Source organism: Coloeus monedula (genome assembly GCF_965178545.1).
Source record: "Coloeus monedula genome assembly, chromosome: 1".
NCBI classification, from domain to species: domain Eukaryota; kingdom Metazoa; phylum Chordata; class Aves; order Passeriformes; family Corvidae; genus Coloeus; species Coloeus monedula.
Genome location: NC_138781.1, coordinates 96,839,156 through 96,864,164, shown reverse-complemented (window position 1 = coordinate 96,864,164; position 25,009 = coordinate 96,839,156). Strand labels below are relative to the sequence as shown.

General features: G+C 37.3%; 1 protein-coding gene across 1 annotated transcript in view; it reads left to right on the top strand.

Annotated features, from left to right (window-relative positions):
* The window catches only part of LOC309572992 (dynein axonemal heavy chain 5-like), a gene marked incomplete at both ends in the record, with an annotated part of 150,677 nt that overhangs the window by 55,904 nt on the left and 69,764 nt on the right, over positions 1–25,009 (top strand). The window contains 11 exons of the mRNA XM_082281607.1: positions 272–459; positions 1,667–1,861; positions 7,564–7,698; positions 8,714–8,903; positions 11,365–11,582; positions 12,494–12,805; positions 17,831–17,920; positions 18,005–18,241; positions 18,748–18,915; positions 22,809–23,015; positions 24,279–24,608. Coding sequence (XP_082137733.1) covers positions 272–459; positions 1,667–1,861; positions 7,564–7,698; positions 8,714–8,903; positions 11,365–11,582; positions 12,494–12,805; positions 17,831–17,920; positions 18,005–18,241; positions 18,748–18,915; positions 22,809–23,015; positions 24,279–24,608 — 2,270 coding nt within the window. The remainder of the gene's footprint in view (positions 1–271; positions 460–1,666; positions 1,862–7,563; positions 7,699–8,713; positions 8,904–11,364; positions 11,583–12,493; positions 12,806–17,830; positions 17,921–18,004; positions 18,242–18,747; positions 18,916–22,808; positions 23,016–24,278; positions 24,609–25,009) is intronic.

Here is a 25,009-nt window from a genome sequence, read left to right as displayed (position 1 = left end):
TGAACACTTTCTCCCTAATGGTTGCTACAGAAGTCTAGGATTCTTTGTGAAGAAGTTTATGTATCTTTCATTCAAGGGGTGATACTTTTTCTGCGTGTCATTAACGCACAGCCCACTTCATTTTGAGTTTTTGCTTTCCTTTTTACTCTGTGTTCATGTTTGTTCTTCTCATGTTACACTAAGTTGCCTAGACCATACTCTATTTTGTATATAAATTACTCTTGTTTGATCTGATATTTTAACAGAATATTTCCCTTTTTGCTTTTCTTAGGTTTAGCTCAGTCAGGTGCATGGGGTTGCTTTGATGAATTTAACCGCATTGAACTTCCAGTTTTATCAGTGGCTGCTCAGCAGATACATATTGTACTTCAGTGTAAGAAAAAAAAGAAACCTCAGTTCACTTTCACTGATGGTGACGTTGTTGACATGGACAGAGAATTTGGTATATTTCTGACTATGGTATGTCTGTAAATACATGTAAATTGCATCATTGTGAAAAATCTTTCCTGTTTCATTTCCTGTTGAAATTTTCCTGTTGAAATATTGGAACTGTCTGTTAGAAAATAGTTAATGAAACTTGAACAATAATTTGGTAAAATCATTATGATATTATTTTCTCTTGTTCATATTTTTTAACTGGCTCTTAGGACTTGAGGTATGGATTTACCATTAACTACATATTTTAAGGACTTTTTTAGTTAATATTTGACAGATTGAGATTAAGTTTAACCCCCTTATATTTTTAGTCAAAGTCTATCAAAATAAACCAGAAGTAATTGACCACTGCAAGGACTACTGTAGTTGGTCTGGTCAGTATTTTACCACCTGTGAAATACTTTTGACCACAGTCCTAGAAGACAGCATGAAGGAAACCACCTTCACTCTGGTTCACTGGCCTCCTGAAGATTTTTCCTTGGTGTCTGTGGACTGCTTCTAGCAGTGCAGGAGGCAAACCAGCTGGAAAGTGTAAGAATACCTTAAAAGCATCTTTGTATCTCTCCCTCCTTAGCTACCTATATACCCTTAACTCAAAATGGAAACCTTTGTTTTAGGGTGTCCTACCTTTGAAAAAGTGTTAATGTTATCACTGTAATTTGAGAAAGAGGGCAAATAAGTGCCATAAAAAGGCCAGGGGGAAGACAGTTCGGAAAGAGCTGAAAGAGATTAAGAAGTTATCGCTGCACAGCTAGTTGTCACAACTGAGTCATGCAGTACTCATATGAATAACTTAGACATCTTCAGTGAAAGGTCAGATCCATTAGTTTAAATTATACTCAGTAATGGCTTGCACTGCTTGACTGACTTTGCACTGAAATGGTTGGGAATGCTCACAGGGGACAGTAACCTCCTGCACTGGAACGAACGCTGTCAAGATTCTGAGGAACTAACCATCTAAAAGAGCTCTAGCAAGATCTGTAAGTGGCTGTCTGTCCATATCTGTGGGTCTTGGACATCTCCAAATAATATGTGATACCCCATAGTTCATGAACTGCAGTATTGAGGCAACTGTGTACTGATGGGTAATTGTGACATGCTCAAGTTATCCTTTGTAATCTCGCATGTGCTCATCATTTGGCATGTGTTTGCCAAATGATAATCAGGAAAGATAAAACTTTCTATTGTGCCATTATTATATATTGTTTGGGTTTATAAATTGCGTTTTCAGAACCCTGGCTATGCGGGACGACAGGAACTTCCTGAAAATCTGAAGATTCTGTTTCGCACGGTTGCCATGATGGTGCCTGACCGTAGCATTATTATGCGAGTCAAGCTGGCAAGTGCTGGTTTCCGAGACAACCAAGTCCTTAGTCAAAAATTCTATACACTCTACAAACTCTGTGAAGAGCAGTTATCTAAACAGGTAAAATAAATATTTGTCCAACTATAAGCTGTCACTAGATGGATATGGAGATAATATACTTTCATAGAATATGTAATTATTTTTACACTCATGAGCCTATACATTTTTTAGGGTTTTCAGTTTCAAGTTCCAGAAACAGAATCTGAAATTATCATGTTGTTTTTACTTTTCACAGTAAATTGAATAATATAGGAAGTTTGATTTGCGATTTGTAGACAGAGTGCAGTTACCGGAGGAGTTATGAGGAATGGTGTATATTGCTGTGCTGAACTTGCAGAGGACACATTTTTCAATGTCTTCACTTATGAAGGCCAGATCTATTTCAGAGGCAGTGTAAGAATTGTAACTAACTACAGAGTGTCTACAAGGCTCTGTCTTGCTGAGTGGTCCTAGAAACAGAAAACTGCTATTCCCTTTAGGATAGGTTATTTAAGTAGAAACAAAAGTGGTTCTTGCCTTTTGAATGCCCTGTACTGGCTGTCCACTAGAGGGTCTCAATGAGAAATTGTTGGAACAGTGGATAAATTGTAGCTCAAATGCCTGCTTGGGTTGAATAGTGATGAACCTGGGCTAACTGACGATAGTCTCTATTAAATAATTTCAGTTCTATATCATATATATATTAGTGCCTGGCCTTTGTAAGATGAAGTTTTCTTATTGCCTCAGTTTGTGTGGTTATTTTTTGTCCAGGAGATGTTTCTTTCCTTTAGTGTGAAAAAGGCTGTAAGCAGGCATCAGAAATTTGACCTTCTACCTCTGCAAAAGTGCTTTGTTTGTTTTGTGTTGTCACAGATTCTGGAACTGGTTCACCCTTGGACAATGTACTTAAAAATTTAATGCACACACCCAAACAAAACCTAACTGTGTACAAAACTTATTTTAACGATCTTAAGGGTGTACAATGTTTTATGCACAATGATTACTGCATCTACACAATGAGTGCAGAATTTCTCTCTGTAGTTTGGTCATTTCTTCAGCAGATATTGCCCTGCAGCCTCTGAGATAGCAAGATTCTCCATTTATCATGTTAATCAACATACTGAGCATATAAGCAAGCCTTATCAGTTGGACTAGGGAATCATAGGAACTGCCTGGAGGACTCTGTGAAACTGCCTGAAATTCCCACCCAGAAAACTCCTGTGCCAATTAGTCAAATGCTTTGTTGTCAAGGCAGGTAGCTCAATCACCTTGTCTCAGATCAGTCCTTTGCCTCATATATGCTGATGCTAGCAAGGAAATTCCTTCATATTTATGAAAATTAATGACCAAGTGCTCTGGGTGTGCACATGGGCACAGCCCTTACACTCAGCTACATCACAATTTTATATCTGCATCTTGCGCTTATATCTCTCTTACAATTTAAATTCCATAATTCTTTCTATGTAAGCCATGATGTCAGTGGGGAATAGTCTTCCATGAGTATTTATAATATTTCTTCAGAACCACCTAACATTTCTACAGTATTCATCAGAGAAGCCTGCTATGGTGATCTTTCTTCTAACCATTTATATCATGCATCATATAATGGATCTCTATACTTGGTATCATGAACTAGGAAGCACAGCTTTCTGCAAGCCCATGGTAGTATGCTAGTTTGTCCTGCCTGTGCCTGTGAGCAGCCCTTTGGACAGTCCTGCTCTTGTATAAATCCATTATATACTGTTATAAAATCAGAGAAAAACTGACGGGTTCTATACATCTTCTCAAAGTGACATCAGCTAGAGAGGCTCAGCACCTTGTCTAGATGAGCTTCAACTATCTCCAAGGATAAACACTGGACAGCCTCTTTGGTCAAGCTGTTGAAGTGTCTGACCACCTTGTCTAGTCACTATTTGGTCTGTGAGGATGTTATTGGAGACAGTGTTGAAATCTCCTGGAATGGCTCTGCCAGGCTGTGTTGCCCTTCTAGCAGATATTGGGGTGTGTCAAGCCCCTACTGAGGATCAGGGCTTGCAAAGATGAGGCTAATTCCAGTTGTTGAAAGAAAGATTAATCAGCTTCTTCCTTATCAGGATGTTTGCAGCAGACATCTGCCACAATGTTGTTGAGCCCTCTAATTCTAACACAAATTCTCTCAACTGGGCTCATTAGCCATCCTAAGGGAAAGCATTCCCACTCTTTCACTTTTAAGGGCAATTCCCTATCCCTCCATCCTGGCTTGTCCTTCCTAAAGAACCTGTATCCATCCATTGTGCCTATCCCCCCACATTTCCTAGTTTGACTGTAACCCTGTAAAGCTGTACCTGCACACAGAGCTGTAATATTTCCCTGTTTTGTTGTCATGCTGCATGCCCTAGCAAACAGGCACTTCAAATTAGCAGCTGCTTCTGCTTCTGCCACAATGCTGTTCTCTTCACCCTTCCTTATCTGCACAAATACACTCGAGAAAAGTCACTTTCCACACTGTTCCACAATTCTTGTCGTCTCTCTTGTCCACCACAGACTGGATCTTCTGCTTCTCTGTTGGGTCCACCACTTCCTCACTTGAATGTGTGTTGTTATTGTAGTAGTAATGAAATAATTTGAAACACTTGCTAAAGTTCCTTGTCAAGTTTGTTGTAGGTTGGGGAATACACCCAGTGTAATATGTAATTGTATAGAGAGAGATCTAATGAGTTAATCAGATTAGATACAGGAGTCTTATGAACTGAACATATTTCTAAGAGTACTGTGGGACATAAATTGCTTCTGTGTAGTCAGAAAACTAAAACTATAAAGTACAGACAGTCTTAGAGGCATATTTGATTAGACATTAGGAAGAAATTCTTGACTGTAATGGTAGTGAGACACTGGAACAGGTTGCTCGGTGAGGTTCTGGACTCCCCATCTCTGGAAGTGTTCAAGGCCAGGTTGGATGGAGCTCTAAGTAACCTAGTCTAATGGAACATGTCCCTGCCCATGGCAGGGGGTCGGAACTAGATGATCTTTAAGGTCACTTCCAACTCAAACCATTCTGTGACTCTATAATTCATATTAATCTTTCTTTCCTAATGGAACTTATTTATTTAATTTTTTGATGGTAAATTTGGAATTCCAAGTTAAGTAATGCTGGGTTTTCCAGGCAATTGACTGGAAAGATCAGGGTCACATAAAGAGCCAGTGCAATAGGAAATGGCAGAACACTGCCTGTTTTCAGCAGATGCAATATATCAACAGAAGAAAATAATAAACAAACAAGCATTCACCAGCTGAACTTATGCCGCAGAAGATATAAAAGGAATGTGCCGGAAGAAATACATGAAGACCTCCAGACATTTTATACACACAAATGCAGACTCTGTAGAAAGAGGAACTCTGACTCACAAGTAGGCAAAGGCACCCAGAGTGACTGTCATCTCCTTCGGTAAAGAAAAACAATAAACAGTAAAGTAAAAGAATAGTCCTTAGCAAATGTGGGAAGCTCGAGGTGTCCACAAGCCTGTGCAGGAGTTATTCTGACAGAGGCCCCAAAGCTGAATTATTTGGCTTTGTTACAGGACTTCTTCCCCAGTACCTCCTTCCACAAAGCCTCACACAGCTTAGGTAAAAACAGAAACTGAAAAGAAAAACCTAACAAAGCTTGAAAGCAAGTGAGGCGATAAACCCTTTTTGGGAATCATCTCTTTAAGGTGCTTTCATATGGAAAAAACCACTGATATTCCTTTTTTCTTTTCCCCATGGAACAAACTATGCTTCTAGTACTGAGACCTTTTTTTTCAGATTTTTTATTCTTCCTTACGAGAGCACCAGCTATACCACTGCAGTCCATTTTGCTCAAGCACAATCTTTAAAGATTGCTGTTAAAAGATGTAGCAAAGAAATAACTCATAATCCACATTTGCCAGTAAACACTAGCTGTTCTGTGCCATTCCTGAAAGGCAAAACCATTGTAAAACTAGAAAACAGATTAAGGTAAATAAGTGATTGTCACCTTGAACCACCCATCATGCATGTCAATTGGAATGCACCAGAATGACTTTAAAAGTCATTTAAGTTTATTTTATATTTTCTAGTAGGTATGAAAGTATTTCTTCAAATTTAACAAAGTCATCACTTCTATAGAATCATCGGCTGGTGTAACTTGGAAGGGACCTCCAGAGGTCACCTTATCCAACTTCCTGCTTAGCACGTTAGTGCAGGTTGCTAAGGCACTTTCTGAGTTTTGAATATCTCTGAGGATGGAGGTACTCATTCTCTCTGGGTATCTTTTCTGTGTTAGGACACTCTTATTGTGAAGAATTCTTCATTACGCAAACTGTTGCAATTTCCCCCTTTGAAAATTTTGACCATTGCCTCTTTTCCTTTCATGTAGTCATCATTTGCTGGACTCATTCCAGTATGTCAATGATAGTCATCTGGCATGGAGAAAAAGAAATGTATCAGTCCTTGTCATGATTCTGGGCATCTCACTAGGACATGCCATTTACCAAATAATGATGAAGTCAGGTGACATCTGACTTCATCAATGTCACATGAAGTTGTTAATCTTTCTGTGTTATTGTTTCCATCTACAAATAAGATTTCCTGGCAGTATGCGGCTGCATATTCATACCTAACTTTTTCAACTGGTAACAACTTGGCACCTGATTAAATAATAGAAAATGAGGCAGGGCAGAGCCTTGAGGAATCATCCAGTTACCTTTCTGGAGGAAAAATAATTCTTAATTAAATAATTTGCTATAAATGTTTGTCACTGTTCTTACCATTTTCTATTGATGGATTGGTTGCAGTTTCCCAGGCAACCTGATCCAAAGTTTCATTTTTGTTCTGGTCACAATATTTTCTCCAAAAGTTCGCTCGAATCCCCCTTGCTGTAGTTAAGCGCATTACTTCTTTCCCTTATTCCTCCTGTCTTCCTCTTTGCAGGTCTCTTTTGCACGTGGAAGACTTTTACCATCACTCATCCTGCATATTTGCTCTTCCTACTTCTACAGTAGATTTTGTATTACTTTTTCCAGATATAGCATGTTTTCTAGTCAACTGATAACATTTTTTTCTTTTCAGATTTCTCTTCCGTAGGGTTCATCTTCAAATGTAGAATCCAGCCTTTGGGCAGTATAGAAATGCCAGCTACAATGGAAATATATTTTCAATTGTCCTAAAAAGGATACTTGTATTTTTATTGCCCACTAAAATTGCAGATAAGTCATTGGGCAGCTTGTGACCTCAATGCAATGTCAGATATTTTTCCACAAAGCTTTCTGCACCTGACTTGTTTCTCAACTCAGTGAAGGAGAGTTGTTACTCTGTATTTGTGCAGTTGGTTGTTACCATCTGTAGTATTTTGCACTTGCCTTTAGTTAATTGCATGACACATAGATAATGTGTTGAATTTCTCTTGGTAATTTTGAACTTTAGATGTGATCTAGTTCACCAGTTTGGTATGATCTGCAAACCTAATCAATAAGTTATTTCTTACTGAAAATTCTGGGATTTATAGGGTCATTATATTTATTTGTCAGCCTGGGAAATAGGGGTGGGCTTTGTACCACCAGAAAGTACACTTTCTGGTATGGACATACAACACTAGAAAATATCTTCAGGATTTGATAACAACAAAACTGGAAATCTATTTGAAAAGACAAAGAGCTGTGAATTTAATCATATTTAGAAGTTCAATAACATTTATTTATTTAGTGAATTTAATTTTCAGCCCTCTCTTGAATTTTGTTTTGATCAGTTTGATCTTTATAGTTCCAATTTTGTTTATGCTTTATTTCAAGGTTCATTATGACTTTGGGCTCAGAAATATCCTGTCTGTTTTAAGAACACTTGGAGCAGTGAAAAGATCTAATCCCCAAGAGCCAGAGAAAACTGTTGTGATGAGAGTTCTGCGGGACATGAACCTCTCCAAACTGGTACTGTAACACTGGTGACTTTACCCAACAGAGTATTTTGTTTGCATTTTTAAGGATCTTTATTGTGCACTTTGAAAAGCTATTTTTTGTCAGCAGTTGGATACATTATTTTGCAGGTTTTAGTATGATTTATAAGTGAGTTGAGAATCAGAATACAGTTACTGTGTGAGCGCAATTTGTCTTTTAAGGAGAGGAAAACACATCATAAGCTTTAGCTGAAATAATCTTTGGAAATACCATGAGATCCTAGGGGATCTACCTGGTCCTCTAATTGGCTCTTGTTTTTAATTCTTTTTACCCTAAGGAGAGAAAGAAAGAATACATTGTATTAACTTTTAATAATGTCATCAAAGATCCTTCTTAATCCAGAATTTCAATTTATACATTTCTTGGGACTCTGTTGCCTTTTCGGAACATCATAAGAATTGCATTAAGTGAGGTAATTGGAAGCAGCTAACACCTACTTGTATAGTCTAATGTCTTTAGATAATAATATTTGAAGTATTCATCTTTCTTTCTATTGCTGTAATTAAAAGGTTATAGCATGTCTAGACTCTGTGTATTTACCTTGGGAGCCAGTTTGGTGATGGAACCAATTATTCTGTTTCTAATGTTAATCTATTCAGTGCATCGGTATATGTGTTCAAACCTATAGCCATGCTTCAGTGATTTACAGAAGGAAAAAATCATAAAAGTTCTAAGGCAAAGTATGATTGGAATAAATCTTGCTGGCTTATGTAGCAAATGAAGAAATGTGTATGTATACACTGAAGAAAACTGTATTAAGTTGTTAGAGTTTTTATCAGCCTAAAGTATTTAATTTAGAAATTACTACTTGTGATTTCACTGTATGAAATTCACTTCATAAAACTGATGGATAATTATAATATTTTCTTTGGAAGAGATAAGATTTTCACTGCCATCTTTTAAACAGCTTATCTTGAAGATTGTTTACAACTATAATAATAATTTTGATGAATAAATAATGTATTTCCCCTTACTTTATCCTTGACAGGTGGATGAAGATGAACCTTTATTTATGAGTCTCATTAATGATCTGTTCCCTGGAATTACTCTGGATAAATCTGGGTATCCTGAACTACAGTCAGCCATCCAAAAACAGACAGAAGAAGCAGGGCTTATTAATCATCCACCATGGATACTTAAACTTATTCAGCTGTATGAAACTCAACGAGTCCGACATGGTTAGCATGCTAGATGAGGCTTTGAGACTGCATTGTATTTGAGACTATATTATATTATCTGCCACTAGAATGCAGATTAATTTCATGAAAATTGTTTTAAAAATCTGAACAGATGCCATTTTTAGAGCCTACGTGGGTATTTTGCTTAGGAAGCTGTTAAGACCTTTTTTTAGTGTGCAACGCTTTGTTGTATTACGTTTTTATTGGGAGTATGAGTGTGGCCTTTGGTGATTGAAATTTCTATAGAACAAGTTAAAATAGATACATTCAAATCCAGAAACAGCAATTTTGTTCAGTGTTCTGAAAACAACTGCTGCTCTCAGACAGATTCAGTCATGAAGCTCGAGTATAAAGTTACTGTGAGATTATAATGTTGAGAAGATTACACAAAATAATCTCTCAAACCTTTACTTTGATAGATTCTACTATGTATGAGATATAATTCGAAGTGTTTTCTTTGTGATCGATTCTTGCCATTTATACTGAAGAGAAATAAGCTTTCTTCCTGCTGGATCAGGGGAGTTAGACAAGATGGACTCCAGAGGTCCCTTCCAGCTTCAACCATCCTTTGATTATATGAAAATGCATTTTTACAGTGCAGAAAAGGCCATTGAGTAAAGTTTATCCTGTCCTAGGAAAGGTATCAAAGACAGTAGTAAATCCAGGTTTACAATTCATAGCTCAGTGGAAAAAAAATACCCCCACTTTGAAATGTCCCCCATACCCCTAAACTCTAACTAATGATTTTTTGGTAAAATAAGGGGAAAATATAAAGGAAATGTAACTAAAGCAGCAAAGATTTATGAAGATACCATCCTTCTTATTTTCATGTCATAAAAAAAGAATAGTCAGCTTAAACTAATGAAATAAATGAAATACTCCTTCACATACCACAGTCTGAGTCCTTAATGCCTCAAACTTGTAATTCAGACCGAAGAACTGGTTAGTGCTGTGCAGACTTACTAATTTGCATCCAGATCTCTGGATGCAGTGTTCCATATCAAACCATAACAACTATTTCTATATAGGAACCATGGAAGTTTTGATTATTTCAGTTATGATTAAATGTGTCTCTTTTTAAAAGAAGCTGTTTGATTTGTGTTACACAACAGCTTCACTGTTCCTCAGAAATCTTCATGATCCACTGTGGCATTCTTCTTAGATGCCTCTTCTCTCCACACATCCCTACTATTCTCCTACAGGAGATCATGCAGCTCCAATTGTCCGAACAGTTGGATGCTCAGACCTTTCTATGACAGAAGTTACTGCATTGAGGGAAAAAGATTATCTTTTCCTGATTTCCATTTGTCCTACTCATGAACTTGAATTTACAGAGAGGTCACCATGGGATTTCAAATAATGAGGAAAAATCTGTAAAATTTATTACTTAGTTGAAATAGGCAGTATGTGCACATGAAGTGCTTCTACACACATACACACACACACACACATACATGCATAGAGATTCAGTGCATGGGTCCTGAAATCTGTTTGGCATAACAATTTTGGTTGAAATACCACTGAAACCAGCTGAAAAGCCATTTGGTTAACATTGAAGAGCTTGTATTAGATTTCCCCATATGTAACATATGGCACGAGTAAGTGATTTTCTGAGTCCTCAGATTGTTTTGGGGAATGTCCAGCTCCCTTTAGTTTTAGAGAAAATATCACACAATCTGCATTGCACTGGATTAGGTTTGTAATTTGGGTTTGTGCTTGTTCCATACCTTTGTTGAAGAAGTTTTCAAAGCCAACTAAGGATTATGTTATCCAGTTGCCTTTAGGGCTAATAGGAGCTGTCTAGGTCCCTTAAATGACTTTGGAAGTCTCAATTTGAATGTCCCATCTGATTTTGGACAGATTTATTAGGTGATTTAGAAAACATAACAAAAAAAGTTCAACCATAGGCTCAATTTATTATTGAAGACATGATTTATTTTTCTTTGGTAATGTGTATACACTGATGAAATTAAGTGTGGTTGCTCTTAAATGGTTTTATGTAAGAAAGAGGTGTTAAAATGCCAGCATGGATGGATGCAGGTACATGTTTTTGTTACTTTTGCATTGGAAAGATGCACTCAATTTTGTATATCATTGGACAATTCTCATTCTCATTAGATAAATTTAGAAATTACTGCGTTTGTTTGCCACCATTCATGTCAATGTCATTGCATGAGAATATCAAGAGGCAGTTGTGTTTTCCCATTAGAAAAAGGAAAATAACTGCCCAAGGGAGGATACAGACCCACATAGGCTTGCGTATCACACTAGAGAGACATTTACAGAGGCCTTTTAATAATAGTTTCAAATTCTGTTTCAGTCAACATTAAGTGGAGTGAGAAACATGCTTATGTATTGGCTTTTGATAAAAATAAAACAGGGATCATTGATGCAACGAACCATTAAATGGTAGGACAACACATTGACATTTCATTTTAAACCATATTTGTATTGTTTTAAGGTATGATGACTCTAGGTCCAACTGGTGCAGGAAAGACAAAATGCATTAATATTTTGATGAAAGCAATGACAGATTGTGGTGCTCCTCATAAAGAGATGAGAATGAACCCAAAGGCAATCACAGCTTCCCAGATGTTCGGTACCCTTGATGTTGCTACAAATGACTGGACAGATGGTATTTTCTCTACATTATGGAGAAAAACTTTAAAAGCAAAGAAGGTAATGGATGTTGCATCATGATAGACATTTAATGCTGTTTCCATAAGGTGTTTCCATGAGTGTCATTATCTGTCATTTATCTGAAAGGTCGTCCACTATAAAATCAAATGGGAATATGCAGTGTTAATTTTACTTTGTGTCTGATGAGCTCAATGTGCACAAGAGTCAGAATTACATGCATATCCCAGACAGCACTAGGCTTCCCAAGCATTTGAGGTTCCAGAATTAATTTAGAAAATATTTTAAGGGGTTTGCTTCCTTCTGTAAGCAGTTTAAACACAAAAGCAAAGTGTGTTCATGTTTTGATGTGAGAACAGGAAAGTCAATTTTCTCCTGTCTGGTTTTAATTCATTGCCACTCTATTTCACTAGTTACATAGGAATGTAAGGCTTTGGTAAGAAACCGATGTAGGCATTTCCCAATTCTCTTATCAAACTTGCAGATCATGTTTCATGGAGTCATAATTACACTCACATCTTCTGAACAGCCACTCAGTTCTGACTTGGAAAATGGGAAGCCTTACATGAAACACTTGGGTAACATCCCACAAGGACTGACTTTATGCCTGTATCTATGACTGCATTTAGTGGGAAACATTTTCATCCATCTTGATGGATGCTGGGTTGGCTGATGTACTTTTGTAGAAGAAAGATACAATTTTCTGGTTAGTACAGCACAAATTAATTTTTGTCACTGTTTCTTAATATCCTTTTTGTTGTGACACAAGATGACAAAGGAAGAATTAAAATCACTGAGCAAATTATAAATATTGCATTTTTAGATTGCTTTTTTGCTGAGCACCAAATTATGGCATTATTTACATCTAAGAGTACATTTTCTGATATTACATGAATGTGTATTTTTGGTCAATGTAAGTAAAGTTGAATGTGTATGTCTATCCTTTTTTTTAGGGGGAGCATATCTGGATAGTTTTGGATGGACCAGTTGATGCAATATGGATCGAAAATCTGAACTCTGTTCTGGATGATAATAAGACCCTTACTTTGGCCAATGGAGATCGTATTCCGATGTCCCCCAATTGCAAAATTATTTTTGAACCTCACAACATTGACAATGCTTCCCCTGCCACAGTTTCTCGTAACGGGATGGTCTTCATGAGTTCTTCAGTGTTAGACTGGAAGCCTATTTTAAGGGCTTGGCTGCAGACACTACCTGTTACGTACTCTGACATTCTATGGAATTGCTTTAATGATGCATTTCAGGTACTTAATTAACTACTTCAGAAACAAATTGCATTTTTTATTCTTTATTTAATGAAGCATTGCTGCTTCCTGAGTGCTCTTTCAATTATTTACATTTCTTTGTTTATGTAATAAACTAAAGATGAAGGATTAAAAAAAAGAGAGAGAAAATTATCTCTATCATTAATAAATGACTGAAACTATAACAGATGAATAATCTGAGTGTTTTGGTTTTGCCTCCATACGATAGTTGGCAATGAATTGTTAAACCTGTGATTATTTTATATTGCATGTTGGCAAAACAGATACTTTCTTTACTTGTAATCTTAATACTGTAATTTTAATTCCTGTTAGGATACACAAAGGAAGTGGGTAAACTTCTTCTTTTGTTTTAAAGAAGTAAATTCAGAAAGGAATCAGGCTAGGTTTACTCTGTGCAACAGGAATGCATTTGGTGCATTAGCTATTTTTAAAAGACATTCTATAATTCAAATTAATCCAGAGTAGTTCTGTGCTCTGTGCTGCTCTGAAGCTCTGACTATAATGCTGGAGTTCTGGCTATAGTTGTCTCTTCTGATTTTATTATCCATGTTTCTGTTCCAATGGAAATTTTTGAAACGTCATCTCTTTGATACATTTTCTGACTAAATTGTGTTCAATCAGTAAATCAAAAGCAGGAATCCTGAATGTTTTTCCCCCTATGTCTGGCCTTACCTTACTGAATCATTAGAAAGGTTCCAGCAATATTATGGATGGTTGTACTCGATACTGGGTATAAAAGCATAATCTCAGTAATATACTTCAATCACATTGAAATATTAATTTCTGCTTTTGAATGTTTTTAAAGAAATAATTATGCCTTTGCAACCTTTCAGAGTTGTTATCTTCTGATTTCCTCAATATTTGTGAAATAAATGCAACTCCCAACATACCTTAGTTTTCCATCAGCTTGGTCCTGCCCAATTTTTTACTGTTTACTCATTTAATTGGTGTTGGATTTCACAGTGGTTTCTCTTGTAATATTTTTCATTGCTCTTGCATTTTAAAAACACGGTTTTTAATGAACTTTGAGTGACATTTCAGAAAGCTTTTTATAGATCATGATAAAAGCACTGATTGATATATGCTTAGAATGCCTGGAATGTTAACAAATGTCTTCTTTCTACTTTTCATTTCAGTGCACATTTACTTTAAAACCAATGTTTAACAAGCTATTCATTTTGTTCTACCTCCAAAACATAATGATATGACATGGTATTTACTGCAGCAGAAAGAAAAACAATTCTGATAATGAGTTTTAAAATATGCTTCCAAAGTAATGTATATGTGGGTCAATTCACTCCTTCTTTGCCACAATTTTATTTATATTTTATGCTACAACTTGCTCTGAAAACATAACAACAACATTTAAAATGCCCAAGCCTGAAGCAGTAGCAATAAAGTCCAGAAAAATATGTATTTTATTAGATTAAGAAATGAAAATGCAGTGAAATATGAAGTTAGTTCAGTGCTGAAGGCTGCATTTAGAACTATCAAAATGTAAATGAAAGCTGTCATGCTGGCAGTTTTCTTTCACTTTTAATGTGCTGTCTTTGCTTCTCAAATAATAGAGGCAATAAAAGTGATTTTACAGATGAGAGTAACACTACTTTTGTGTTCACATGGCTCTTTTTATAGTTATTATTTTCTCCCACATTAAAAAAAAAAGGATAAAATTCAATAAGAAAATTTTTCAAATAAGTTTCATCAACAGTGGTAGTCAAACCCCAGATATAGACTTTGATGAAGTTAATGCTAGTATTAAGAAAAGCATGGATATAAACATCTTAGAAAGATCTGATTTTTCAAAGAAAATGATGATTAGACTATAGATGGAAATATAGTAACCAAGGAGACTCAGTCTTAAGTAGACATACAGAGACTTTCTGAAATTAATCTAATCTCAACTAAAATAGATGTAAGACAACTGCTATAATAATTCCAATTTCCTTACAAAACACTCATTATTTATGCTAATCAAAATAGTATTTGTCACTGAAAGTCTTCATGTTGTATGAAGATAATAAAGTAATTAACAAAGTTAACAAAGGTGCAGCAGGTAGCAGTAACGGAGGAGGAAACATCAGAGAATAATAGTTGTGAATCAGCAGAAAGAATATATTCATTCATTTCATCTGTATTATATGGCACTGTAAGTCATCATTTTTTATACATTTAAAAAAAATCAAAATCAAAGTACAAAAGACAAAAAGTCCCAAACCAAAACCAATCCAAGTCCCAAACCCAACCTTATTTTGATTTAAGATTATTTTAGAGTCCTTTCTATTTCCACAGGTTTTTTTTTTTTTTAAACAGTGATTGAGGGGCTGGAATTTCCCCCTTCCTTTCCCAATTCTTTCTTCTCAGCAACATTTCCTGCTTCACAGTAATTTCAAATAAACTCACATCCCTATAAAAAGACTCTACTCTCTTACATTTAGAAGCTCTGCTGCCAATTCCTGGTCTGTGAATGATGCTGCTACCTGTAAGAAACAGAATTGCTTAGCTGATGGAAGTAATTATCTGAGACAGTTTCAAAGAACTGAAATTACTAAAATAATTACCTGAGTGGTGTTATTGAGATTGTCTGTGAAGTGTGAAGCTCAAACCAGTGATGGATGTTATGTGAATAGCATAAGTTTCAGCACATCTATGTATTGTTTAAATGAAAAAATCTAGTAGCAACTTAAGTTTTAGATTTGACTAATTTTCTCCCTCCACATTAAATCTCACATTAATCCAATTTGTGTAAAGGCTGGCATTGCCCCTGGAGCTTAGAGCTGAATATATAATCCAAAGGGTTTCTTACCTTTAATATTTTTATGTTAAAGTTAATATTACAAGTGTTAATAACTTTCTATTACTGAGTTGTTCTTTTGCTTGTCTAAATCCTTTGAGTATGTTATGAGCTTCCTGTCCTGAGGAGTATTCTGTAGTCTGAGTTCTATAGTGACTGTACCCTACGCAAAAGGAGTCTTCCTTTCATATGAGCTTTTAGCCTCTGACTTCGTTTTTCAGTCTCCTTGTAAGGGATAGCAATTTCCTCATCCAAATTCTTTAAAATTTATGTATATTTGTTATGACCCAGCTCATTTTTCCAGTCCCCCTCTCCAAATAATTCATGCAAATTTCTGTGTTAATCTTGCATCCTTTTTTCATTGTTTTAAAAATTGTAGTAGTAATAAAATACTAGCATATATGGAACTGATTTTTTTTTCATAAACTCAAAGAAAAAGAAAACATTAAAAAGCCCTTCATAAACTTCAGAAACCTCACTGGAATCATAAGTACCATAAAACTATTTCTGGTGAAAATTGGGCTCTTGATAATACAGAATACTTTGACGCATGAAATATCTTTATTCTGTGTGTGTCAAATCAATTATTAAACAATTTACAGTGCCCTATGAGACATCTAGTCTATTTTACAGATGAAGAAGCTGAATCTCAGTGAGACTTAGCCCCAGATTCTAAGTGTCTTAGATTTGAATTTCCCACACTGCTTGTGGGCACTCTGCTGTGGCACCCACAACCCCCTCAGTTACTTGGCTGAGCCCCCTATGTCCCACTGGGGGCAAACCAGGCATTTTTGAAGGAAAGCTACAAAATGACAGCACACAGAGGTGGTAGCACTTTTGCTTGTCAGCAAGGAATTACAAAAGAAGCAACCTGATAGAGTGGGTGGCATCCCTGCCCATGGTGGGGTGAAGGAATTAGATGACCTCTAATGTTCCTTGCAACCCTACCCATTATATGATTCTGTGTATGCCCACACTCAGGCTGTCTTCTTAGACCACTTATCCATGAGCCTACTCCAGATTAAGAGGCCTAAGTGAGTTTTTTGATCACAATATATATTTTTGTTGTGTGCGTTACCTGGTATTCTAGTGGGATGGAACTCAGGTGGATGGGTAAAAATATTGATTCATTCTCTGTAACAATAAATATCAGCATAGGGCACTTGGAGAACTTCAGTGGCAAAAATTAAACTGAAAAGTGAAACAAGGCTGGTGAGCATGTGGGTAAAAAACTCAGTGATTTTTTTAGAAGTATATAAGTAAATTGTTTATGTCTTTGGGTGATTGAATGTCTCCATTGTCTTAGCTTTCTCCCTGACAAGACATGACATCTATGAATGGAATTCCTCTGAAATTACTGTGTCCCATAGTATCCCTCTTATACTTTCTCTTCCCAGAATGAGTAACCAGTGTTGATTTCCAAAGATTATGAGGGCAAATGGAACCCATAGGGAGAGAGTTATATTAAAGATTGTTGAATGAAGGTAGAAGCAGGTTATAATTTACATCAGTCCGCACTATTGGACAGCAATTGATATTTTAAAACTTTGCACTGCAAATCTCAGGGAGGACTTTACATCAATTTGAAACTTTGCTCAAGATGTCGCAAAACACTTGACAGAGGCAGACACAGTAGCCATCATTATGAAGAAACCTGAGGAAAGTCCAACTTCCATTAAAACAAATTTAAAAAAATATTTTTGGATCTTGCCAGGATTCTACAGGAAAATGAGAATATTGGTTTCAAGAGGGAGTGGTACAGTATGGTGCAGTCAGAACAGATCAGACAGATAGAAATTTATAGTGGTGAGCTTGTGCATTGTATATATATGTATCATCAGTGCTTTTATCTTCCTATACAAAAATGTCAGTGGTAGATTAAAATCTCCAGCGGAGAGCACAAATGGCAGGCAGATCCTTGAAGTAACTGAAAAGCAGTCTTCAAATTGCTCTTCAGGAAATTACTCTATGGAGCTCATACAAGTAGCTCTGCTGACTCTGGTACATCAAAGTTATTTTCCTAATATGCTATTGTTAGAAAAAATTCATGGTCAAAGACTGAATATTTATAAGCCCAGAAATGGGGAAAAATGTTGTTTTGAAGGAAAGTTTAGAATATATTTGAAAATAAGGAATTGGTCTCATCTAAGAAAAAATCTTACCATTGAAACTGGTAAAGAAATCTTTAAATAATGTTTTTTTCTTCCCAGGATTTGATGGATTTTGTTTTCTCTGCTGTGACACCAAAAATGTCGATTTTAGAATGTATGTACATCAAGCAAGCTATTGACCTCCTACAGGTAGATATGGTATCCATTTTTCTCTCTCAGATTCTGTGATTTTTAGTAGGAGGGCAGTAGTTCTGCATTGCATCCACTTTGCAGGGTTTGCTGCCTGGCCGAGACGAGAAGCAGCTCAGTGAGGAACATATTGCTCGCTTGTTTGTTTTCGCTGTGATGTGGTCAGCTGGAGCCCTTCTGGAGCCAGATGACAAGCTGAAAATGGAGCTGTTCCTACGGAAGCACTCTGCAGTGAAAGAGCTTCCAGCTGTGAATGGAGAGGAAACCATATTTGAATTTGGTATCAATGCCTGTGGCCAGTGGGAGCACTGGTCAAAGAAGGTTCGTACACTGCAACGTGCTAAGCTTTCTTAATGGGTATACAAAGTGTATTTGGTAAGAGACATTTTATTTCAAACCCTACATAATTTGGTTAGGAAGATTAACCCTACCAAATTCTCCAGAGCTTCTTTTTTTTGAATGATATTTTTCTTTTCCCGTAAATGTCTTCAGCAAAGAATAGAAACGTGCATTTGAAATATCTTTGGAAGTGAAACAGAAGTGATCTTAACTCTGTCTACTTACTCTATCACCTTACTCTTTAAGAAATTCCAGCAAGGAAAAGCTTTTATCAGGTACCGGAGTAATGAAAATATCCTGTTAGTCTACCACCCATTTAGAAAAGCATGGCAAGATGCTGATTGATTATGAAAGGATACTTGGCTTTCAGGAAGAAAAGTTTTGCTGATGTAAATTTTATGAGGTACATTTGATTTTGTGTTCTGATGCAAAGTGATTCTGTGGGTAGGTAGGAATTCTCAAACTTTTTGCATGTCTTTCTTATGCAGGTCCCTGAATATATTTATCCTAAAGATTCAGTCCCAGAATATACTTCCATTCTAGTTCCAAATGTAGACAGTGTCCGAACAGACTTTCTAATGCACACTATCATGAGGCAAGGAAAAGCTGTTTTGCTAATTGGGGAACAAGGAACAGCAAAAACTGTTATGATTAAGGTAGGTGGAATGGAAAAACATATATAATATATTAGTATGATAACATTGCAATAATTGACATTGGCACCAATATTAAGCGGAAGTTGAGAATAGTTTGGTTTTTCTTCAGAGTACATACTAGAATTCTTACAGAGGCATGTTGCCAGTACTCACATGGACCACAAGCAAAAACCCCCCAGTCTTTTATATAAACTTTTATATAAAGGTTTCTTTTAAACTTTGCTAACTGTGGTCACAAGGTCAGATGATAAATGCTCTTTCGTATGCTTTCTTTTCTTTTGAGTAGTCAAACAGAAGATTTTGCTAAGAAGATGGTGATCCTTGGAGGCTTTTTTATTTTCCTGTGCTTTATCAGTGGTGGCATGTGTGAACTGGTCTTTTTACACCCTTATTGCACAGCCTTTCTTTAAAAGCCAAATGAAGAGAAAAAAAGAGCTTCCTTCTTTAGTCAGGGTGGTTTTCAGAGGGTAAATTTACTTTTTATTATCTTGTCTCTCAATTTCTTCACTGAAAATGACATTTGTTCTCTAGAAGAAAATAACTACAGGATTGCTATTAAATTAACAAAGACAGGTTTAATAACGTAATATAGAAAAATCAGTAATCAAAAGGCTGAACAAACCCAGGTGTCTTACCAAACTCAGCATCCCTTATTTAAAAAAGTGGAAGCATAGTGTTTTTCATTAGGGTTTCTGTGTTTTTCAGGGGAGCGTGTGGATTCTTTGATCAATGAGAGGTAGCTAAATAAAACTAATCTGCTCTTGGGACAGCTGACTTGGCTATACAAGCATCTGTACCTCCACTGGAGGATTTGCAGAGGTCCTGAAATGGAAAAGAGCTGAAAAACACCGGTCTAAATTAACCTTTGGCTTTCTTAAAATCTGGAGCCATTTTGTGAGCCCCGGCCATGTTCTCTCTGAGCCCTGACAGAGAGTGAGTTGTACCCCTGCCAGCAGCAATTAATACTATTTTTTTCAGCATAGCTGTCCATGCCAACAGGCATGCCGGTGTAATGTCAGCTTCTGTTCCTGGCACCAGCTGGAGAACTATTTTTGCAGAGTGAAGAGGCGGGGTCTGGGTGGTGGTCTTGATATTCCGCATGCTGGATTTTGTCCAGATACTGGCAACCTCCAGCTTTCAGCTGCCATTCCTGTCCCTAAAAATAATTGGAACTGATTCTTGGGAGTTGCTTATGCTGAGTCTATGCTATAGAGCAGAGTATGTTCCTTACACAAGGGAGCATAATGCCAGCAGATATTTTATCTCGTGTAAGGTTAGGAGTGAGTGTTAACTGCCTTCACAACTGTTCCCCTTCTGCTTTCATCTTCTGTAGAATTTTGCCTTACTACACCTTGTGGAAAAGAAATCTCCAGATATAAACAGTTCATTTCATGAAAAAGTAAAAGAGTCTTAATATAGAACACTTCAGGTAGTAATCTGAATTAATCGGAATAATCCTCAGTGCTGAGTAAACCATCAGTATAAATCAAAATAAAGAACTTAAAATGGAATGTTAATCTAAGACCTTTAATCTCTGTACTATTAATTCATGAATTGCAAAAAATTTTAAAAAGTTATGTTAAACTGGTAAAGGACAGTTGAAAATTCCCTGACAGTTTAATTAACAAAAATAATCCTATCCAAGACCCTTTTCTTTTTTGGAGATAGTTCTCATTTCTGTACTGTGCAATATTACTGTTACCATGTAAACATTCTGAAGTGCCATAATGAATAAAACACAAATGTGTTTTTTGAATGGTTGAGAATTCGTAGTTGCAGTTTGTTGACTTTGGCCAGCTGCAAGACCCGCACCCAGCTGCTGGTTCCCTCCCCCTCCTCAACAGTAAAGGGGTTGAGGTAAAGACAGGGAGATCTCAACTCACAATTACTGCTATGGGAAAAACATTTGACTTGGGGGACACTTAAAAAATTTATTTCTAATTAAAAATAGAATTAGATGGTGAAAAACAAACAGAATACTGAAAATACCCTCTTCTCACACCTCTCTTCTTCTCAGGCTCACCTTCAGTCCCTCATCTCTGACTCCTCTACCTCTTCCCTGGCCAGCAGTGCAGCAGGACGATACAAGGGTGCTGTGGTCAGTACCTAACAGCTCCCCTCTGCCTTACCTTCCTCCTCACATTGCTCCCTCCTCCCACATGGGATACAGTTCTTACCAGAGCTGCAGCTCCTCATGAACTGCTCCAGCGTGGGTCCTTCATGGGGTCACAAGTCCTGCCAGTAAACCTGGTCCAGTGTGGGCTTCTCTTTCCAGGGGTCTGCAGGTCCTGCCAGGAGCTCCAGTGTGGGCTTCCCAAGGGGTCACAGCCTCCTTTAGGCATCCAGCTGCTCCAGTGTGAGGTCTTCCATGGGCTGCAGGTTAACCTCTGTTCCACTGTGAACCTCCATGGAATGCAGGGGACAACTTGCTTCACCATGGTCTGCACCACAGGCTGCAGGGGAATCTGTGCTGGAGCACCTCCTGCTCTTCTTTCTGCTCTTGCTTTGGTGTCTGCAGGCCTGATTTTCTCACATTTTTTTGCACTTCTCTCTCAACTGCCAGGCAGCATTTTGCCCTTCCTGACACAGGCTGAGTGTCTCCAGTGGGTCTGCTGGAGGTGGCTGGAACCAGCTGTGTCTGGCATAGGGAAGCCCCGTCCTTTTCTTCCAAGAGGCTGCCCCATAGCCCCGCTGGCAGCACCTGGGCACCTGCACTTGGCACATGAGCTTTGCAATTTGTAAACTGTTGGAGCCCTGAGGAGAGATCTGAGCACTGACCTGCACCAACCCCTCAGCTGTCAGGAGTACACGCCAAAGACAGGACTGTTGCATATACAGTGCACATGTAGGTTGTCATTTATGTCAGGTCTGAAAAAAACCCTATTTCCGAAGGGCACCTTTTCTCGAGCTGCTGTCACTGTATCAACAAAATTGACAATATTCATCAAAATATTTTGAGGGGATCTAGCTGTGTCTTCCTTTATGTTGTCACACTAAGTGTATGTCTCACTGGAGTTGTTCTTAGAGCACTTCGTCAACAATGATACAGATTTCTTTTTCTGAGGTGCCAAAATGGGAACATTTGTAGTCAACCCTCTTTTATGGATAGGAATTTAAATTATATTCAACTTCATCATCATTGCAGAAGAATGGAATCTTTAAAAAGAAATTATGTTGGAAATATGGAACTTTTAGTACTATTTCTAAGCTCCAGAACTTTTCCTAAACAAAATATTTCCTATGCTATATATTTATCCCTCGGTGTGACTCCAGGGTTACATATTTTTATTATAAAACCTCTCTAAATATGAAAAGTGGAACTTTGTTGTTTTGGGGCATCCTCAGCAGCTGTGGGAATTGTACACATTCATAAAATTCAAGGATTTCTTTCTTCATTAAGAGAAGATAGCGATCAGTAAGTGTGATGTAGCTGGGTTTAATTTTACACTGCCATTCCTTTGCACTGCTTTTGTTTTAAGAGTTTTGATGTCGTAGTGTAAACTTGAAAATGGATTTGGTTTTTCTCTTGTTCTTTGCTGTCTGCTGTAATAGATCATCACTAACAGCTTAAATTTAGAAAAACCCTGACAATTGCTAATGCAAAGTTTATTTGCATCTTGAGTTGGCACACATCTACTTGTAATACTTAGTGAAGTCTGTTAAGAGTTTATAAATTTTAATACTTAAAAAATTAATGCAAAGCATTAACTGACAGTTTGTTTGAATTTCAAGTTGTAGATGGTGCATTTATCTTAAATAAACTGTGTTTGGAGATTTTGAAGTTAATAGCAGGACTGAGATTTTTGCAGGGCTGCTGAACATCTGCATCTCCTTTTGTCTGAATTCACCTGGAGTTACTGGTGCACTTGACTTAAAAGTAGTTTATCTTGCAGAATTACACAAGCAAGTATGATCCTGATGTTCACTTGACCAAATACCTAAACTTTTCTTCTGCAACTCTGCCACATATGTTCCAAAGGAGCATAGAAAGCTGCATAGGCAAAAGAATGGGCACTACACACGGTCCACCAGCAGGGAAGAAAATGACTGTCTTTATTGATGACATCAACATGCCTCTGATTAATGAATGGGGTGATCAGGTAAAAGGAAAATATTGACTTTTGGGAGTTGGTGGTCTTACCATTGTTGCTGATACTGATCTATGGGTTGAAAAAATGGGACAGGTTAGAAAAAAGATATCTTAATATGGATTAGAACAAATACATTTACTAAAACCAATTTCCCCAAGCCAGTTTTTGAGATGACTAACAAGCTGTCAGTCCCAAAAGATCAAGGATGGTGTCAAGCCACTTGGTGCAATCACTGTAGTATTTAAGCCTTTTGGTTTGGTTGCATACAAAGCTGGTAGGATTTCCAAACTAGCAGTCCTGAGAACCAGTTTGGGAAAGGAATTATGCAAATCCAAGAAACACTCAGAGATTTTTCTTTGATCTGCTCTGGACTTTAAATTGCAGTAACTATCATGCGAAATCTAAGCTGGTGGTGAGTCTAAAGAACAAAACTTATGAGAAGTGGCTGAGGAAACTGGGGTTGTTGAGCCTTGACTAAAGAAACTTTGGGGGAGATCTTGTTGCTCTTTTCATCTACCTGAAAGGAGATTGTAGTGAGGTTGGTGTTGACAGGACAAGGGGAAATGGCTTCAAGTTGCACCAGGGGAGGTTTAGATTGGATATCAGAGAAAAATTTCTTCACCAAAAGGGTTGTTGACCCCTGAAACAGATTGCCCAGGGAAGTGGTGGAGTCACCATCCATGGAGGTATTTAAGGGAGGTCTAGATGTGTCACCTGGGAACATGGCTTAGTGGTGGATTTGGCAGTACTGGTTCAATGGTTGGACTCGATCAAAAAGGTCTTTTCCAACCTAAACAATTCTATGATCACAGTTGACATTAAAGACTAGCAAGCTGTCTTGAGGTATTGATAAAAGAATACTTATAGACCAATACCCTGAAAATCTGACTTTAAAAAAAAAAATCTGCTGAGAAAAAGCAAATTTTCTGCTTTTGGTATGGCTCTGTAATTGTGTTCTCTCACTGCCTGTGTACAGGTGGACATGTGACTACACTTTGTGCTAAATTAACCACTCTTTGTCACTATCTGTCTGTGTCAGTCTGAAGCTATAGCCAGGATTGAAAATTTAAAGTGCTGGTTTTTCTTAAATTGAAATTATGCAAATCCAGTTGAATGTCTGACTCCCTGTCCACAACTACTTAGCACATGAAGCTTACATAAAGCCAGTGCACTGCATCTGAGTGCTTGGTTGCCATGTTGCATGTAGACAACCCTGAAACACCTAAACCCTCTTTTTTTTTTTTTTTTTTTTTTTGTTTTGGCAATATTTAGATCACCAATGAGATTGTAAGACAGCTGATGGAACAGAAAGGTTTCTACAGTTTGGAGAAGCCAGGGGAATTCACAAATGTAGTTGACATCCAGTTTGTAGCTGCTATGATTCACCCTGGGGGAGGTCGGAATGACATCCCACAGCGCCTGAAACGCCAGTTCACCATCTTCAACTGCACATTGCCTTCTAATTCCTCTATTGATAAGATATTTCAAACAATAGCTGAAGGCTATTTCTGTGAACAACGACATTTCCCCGCAGAAATATGTAAACTGGCTTCAGCATTAGTATCTACAAGTCGAAAGGTTTGGCAAATGACAAAAGCAAAGGTAAAATGACATCTATTAAGCCTTTGAAGCATCTGACTCAGGCCTTTTGTACTGTCGTGTGTGTTTGTAGTTCATACTGTGAATCTGTGACCTATGTGTGTAATTGCTGGCTGATGCCTCTGTTCTGAATTGGTTGCTCTCAAGTTAGCTGACAAAAATCCTAATCACATGTAGTGTCTTCTGTAGCTGATACAAGTATCACATAATATACATATGATATAGTAAGCATAGCTGATAGGAAGATTGAGACATCTCCCAGTTGAGAAAATGCTGAGAGCACAAGAAACCAGAAATTAAAAATTAGATAGGAATCTTCTGTAGAGCTGTTTGGGATCGTGAGAAACTTTAAAGATCTGAATTAAAGGAAAGAAGAAAAATCTGGCAGACAGGGAATCAGTTCA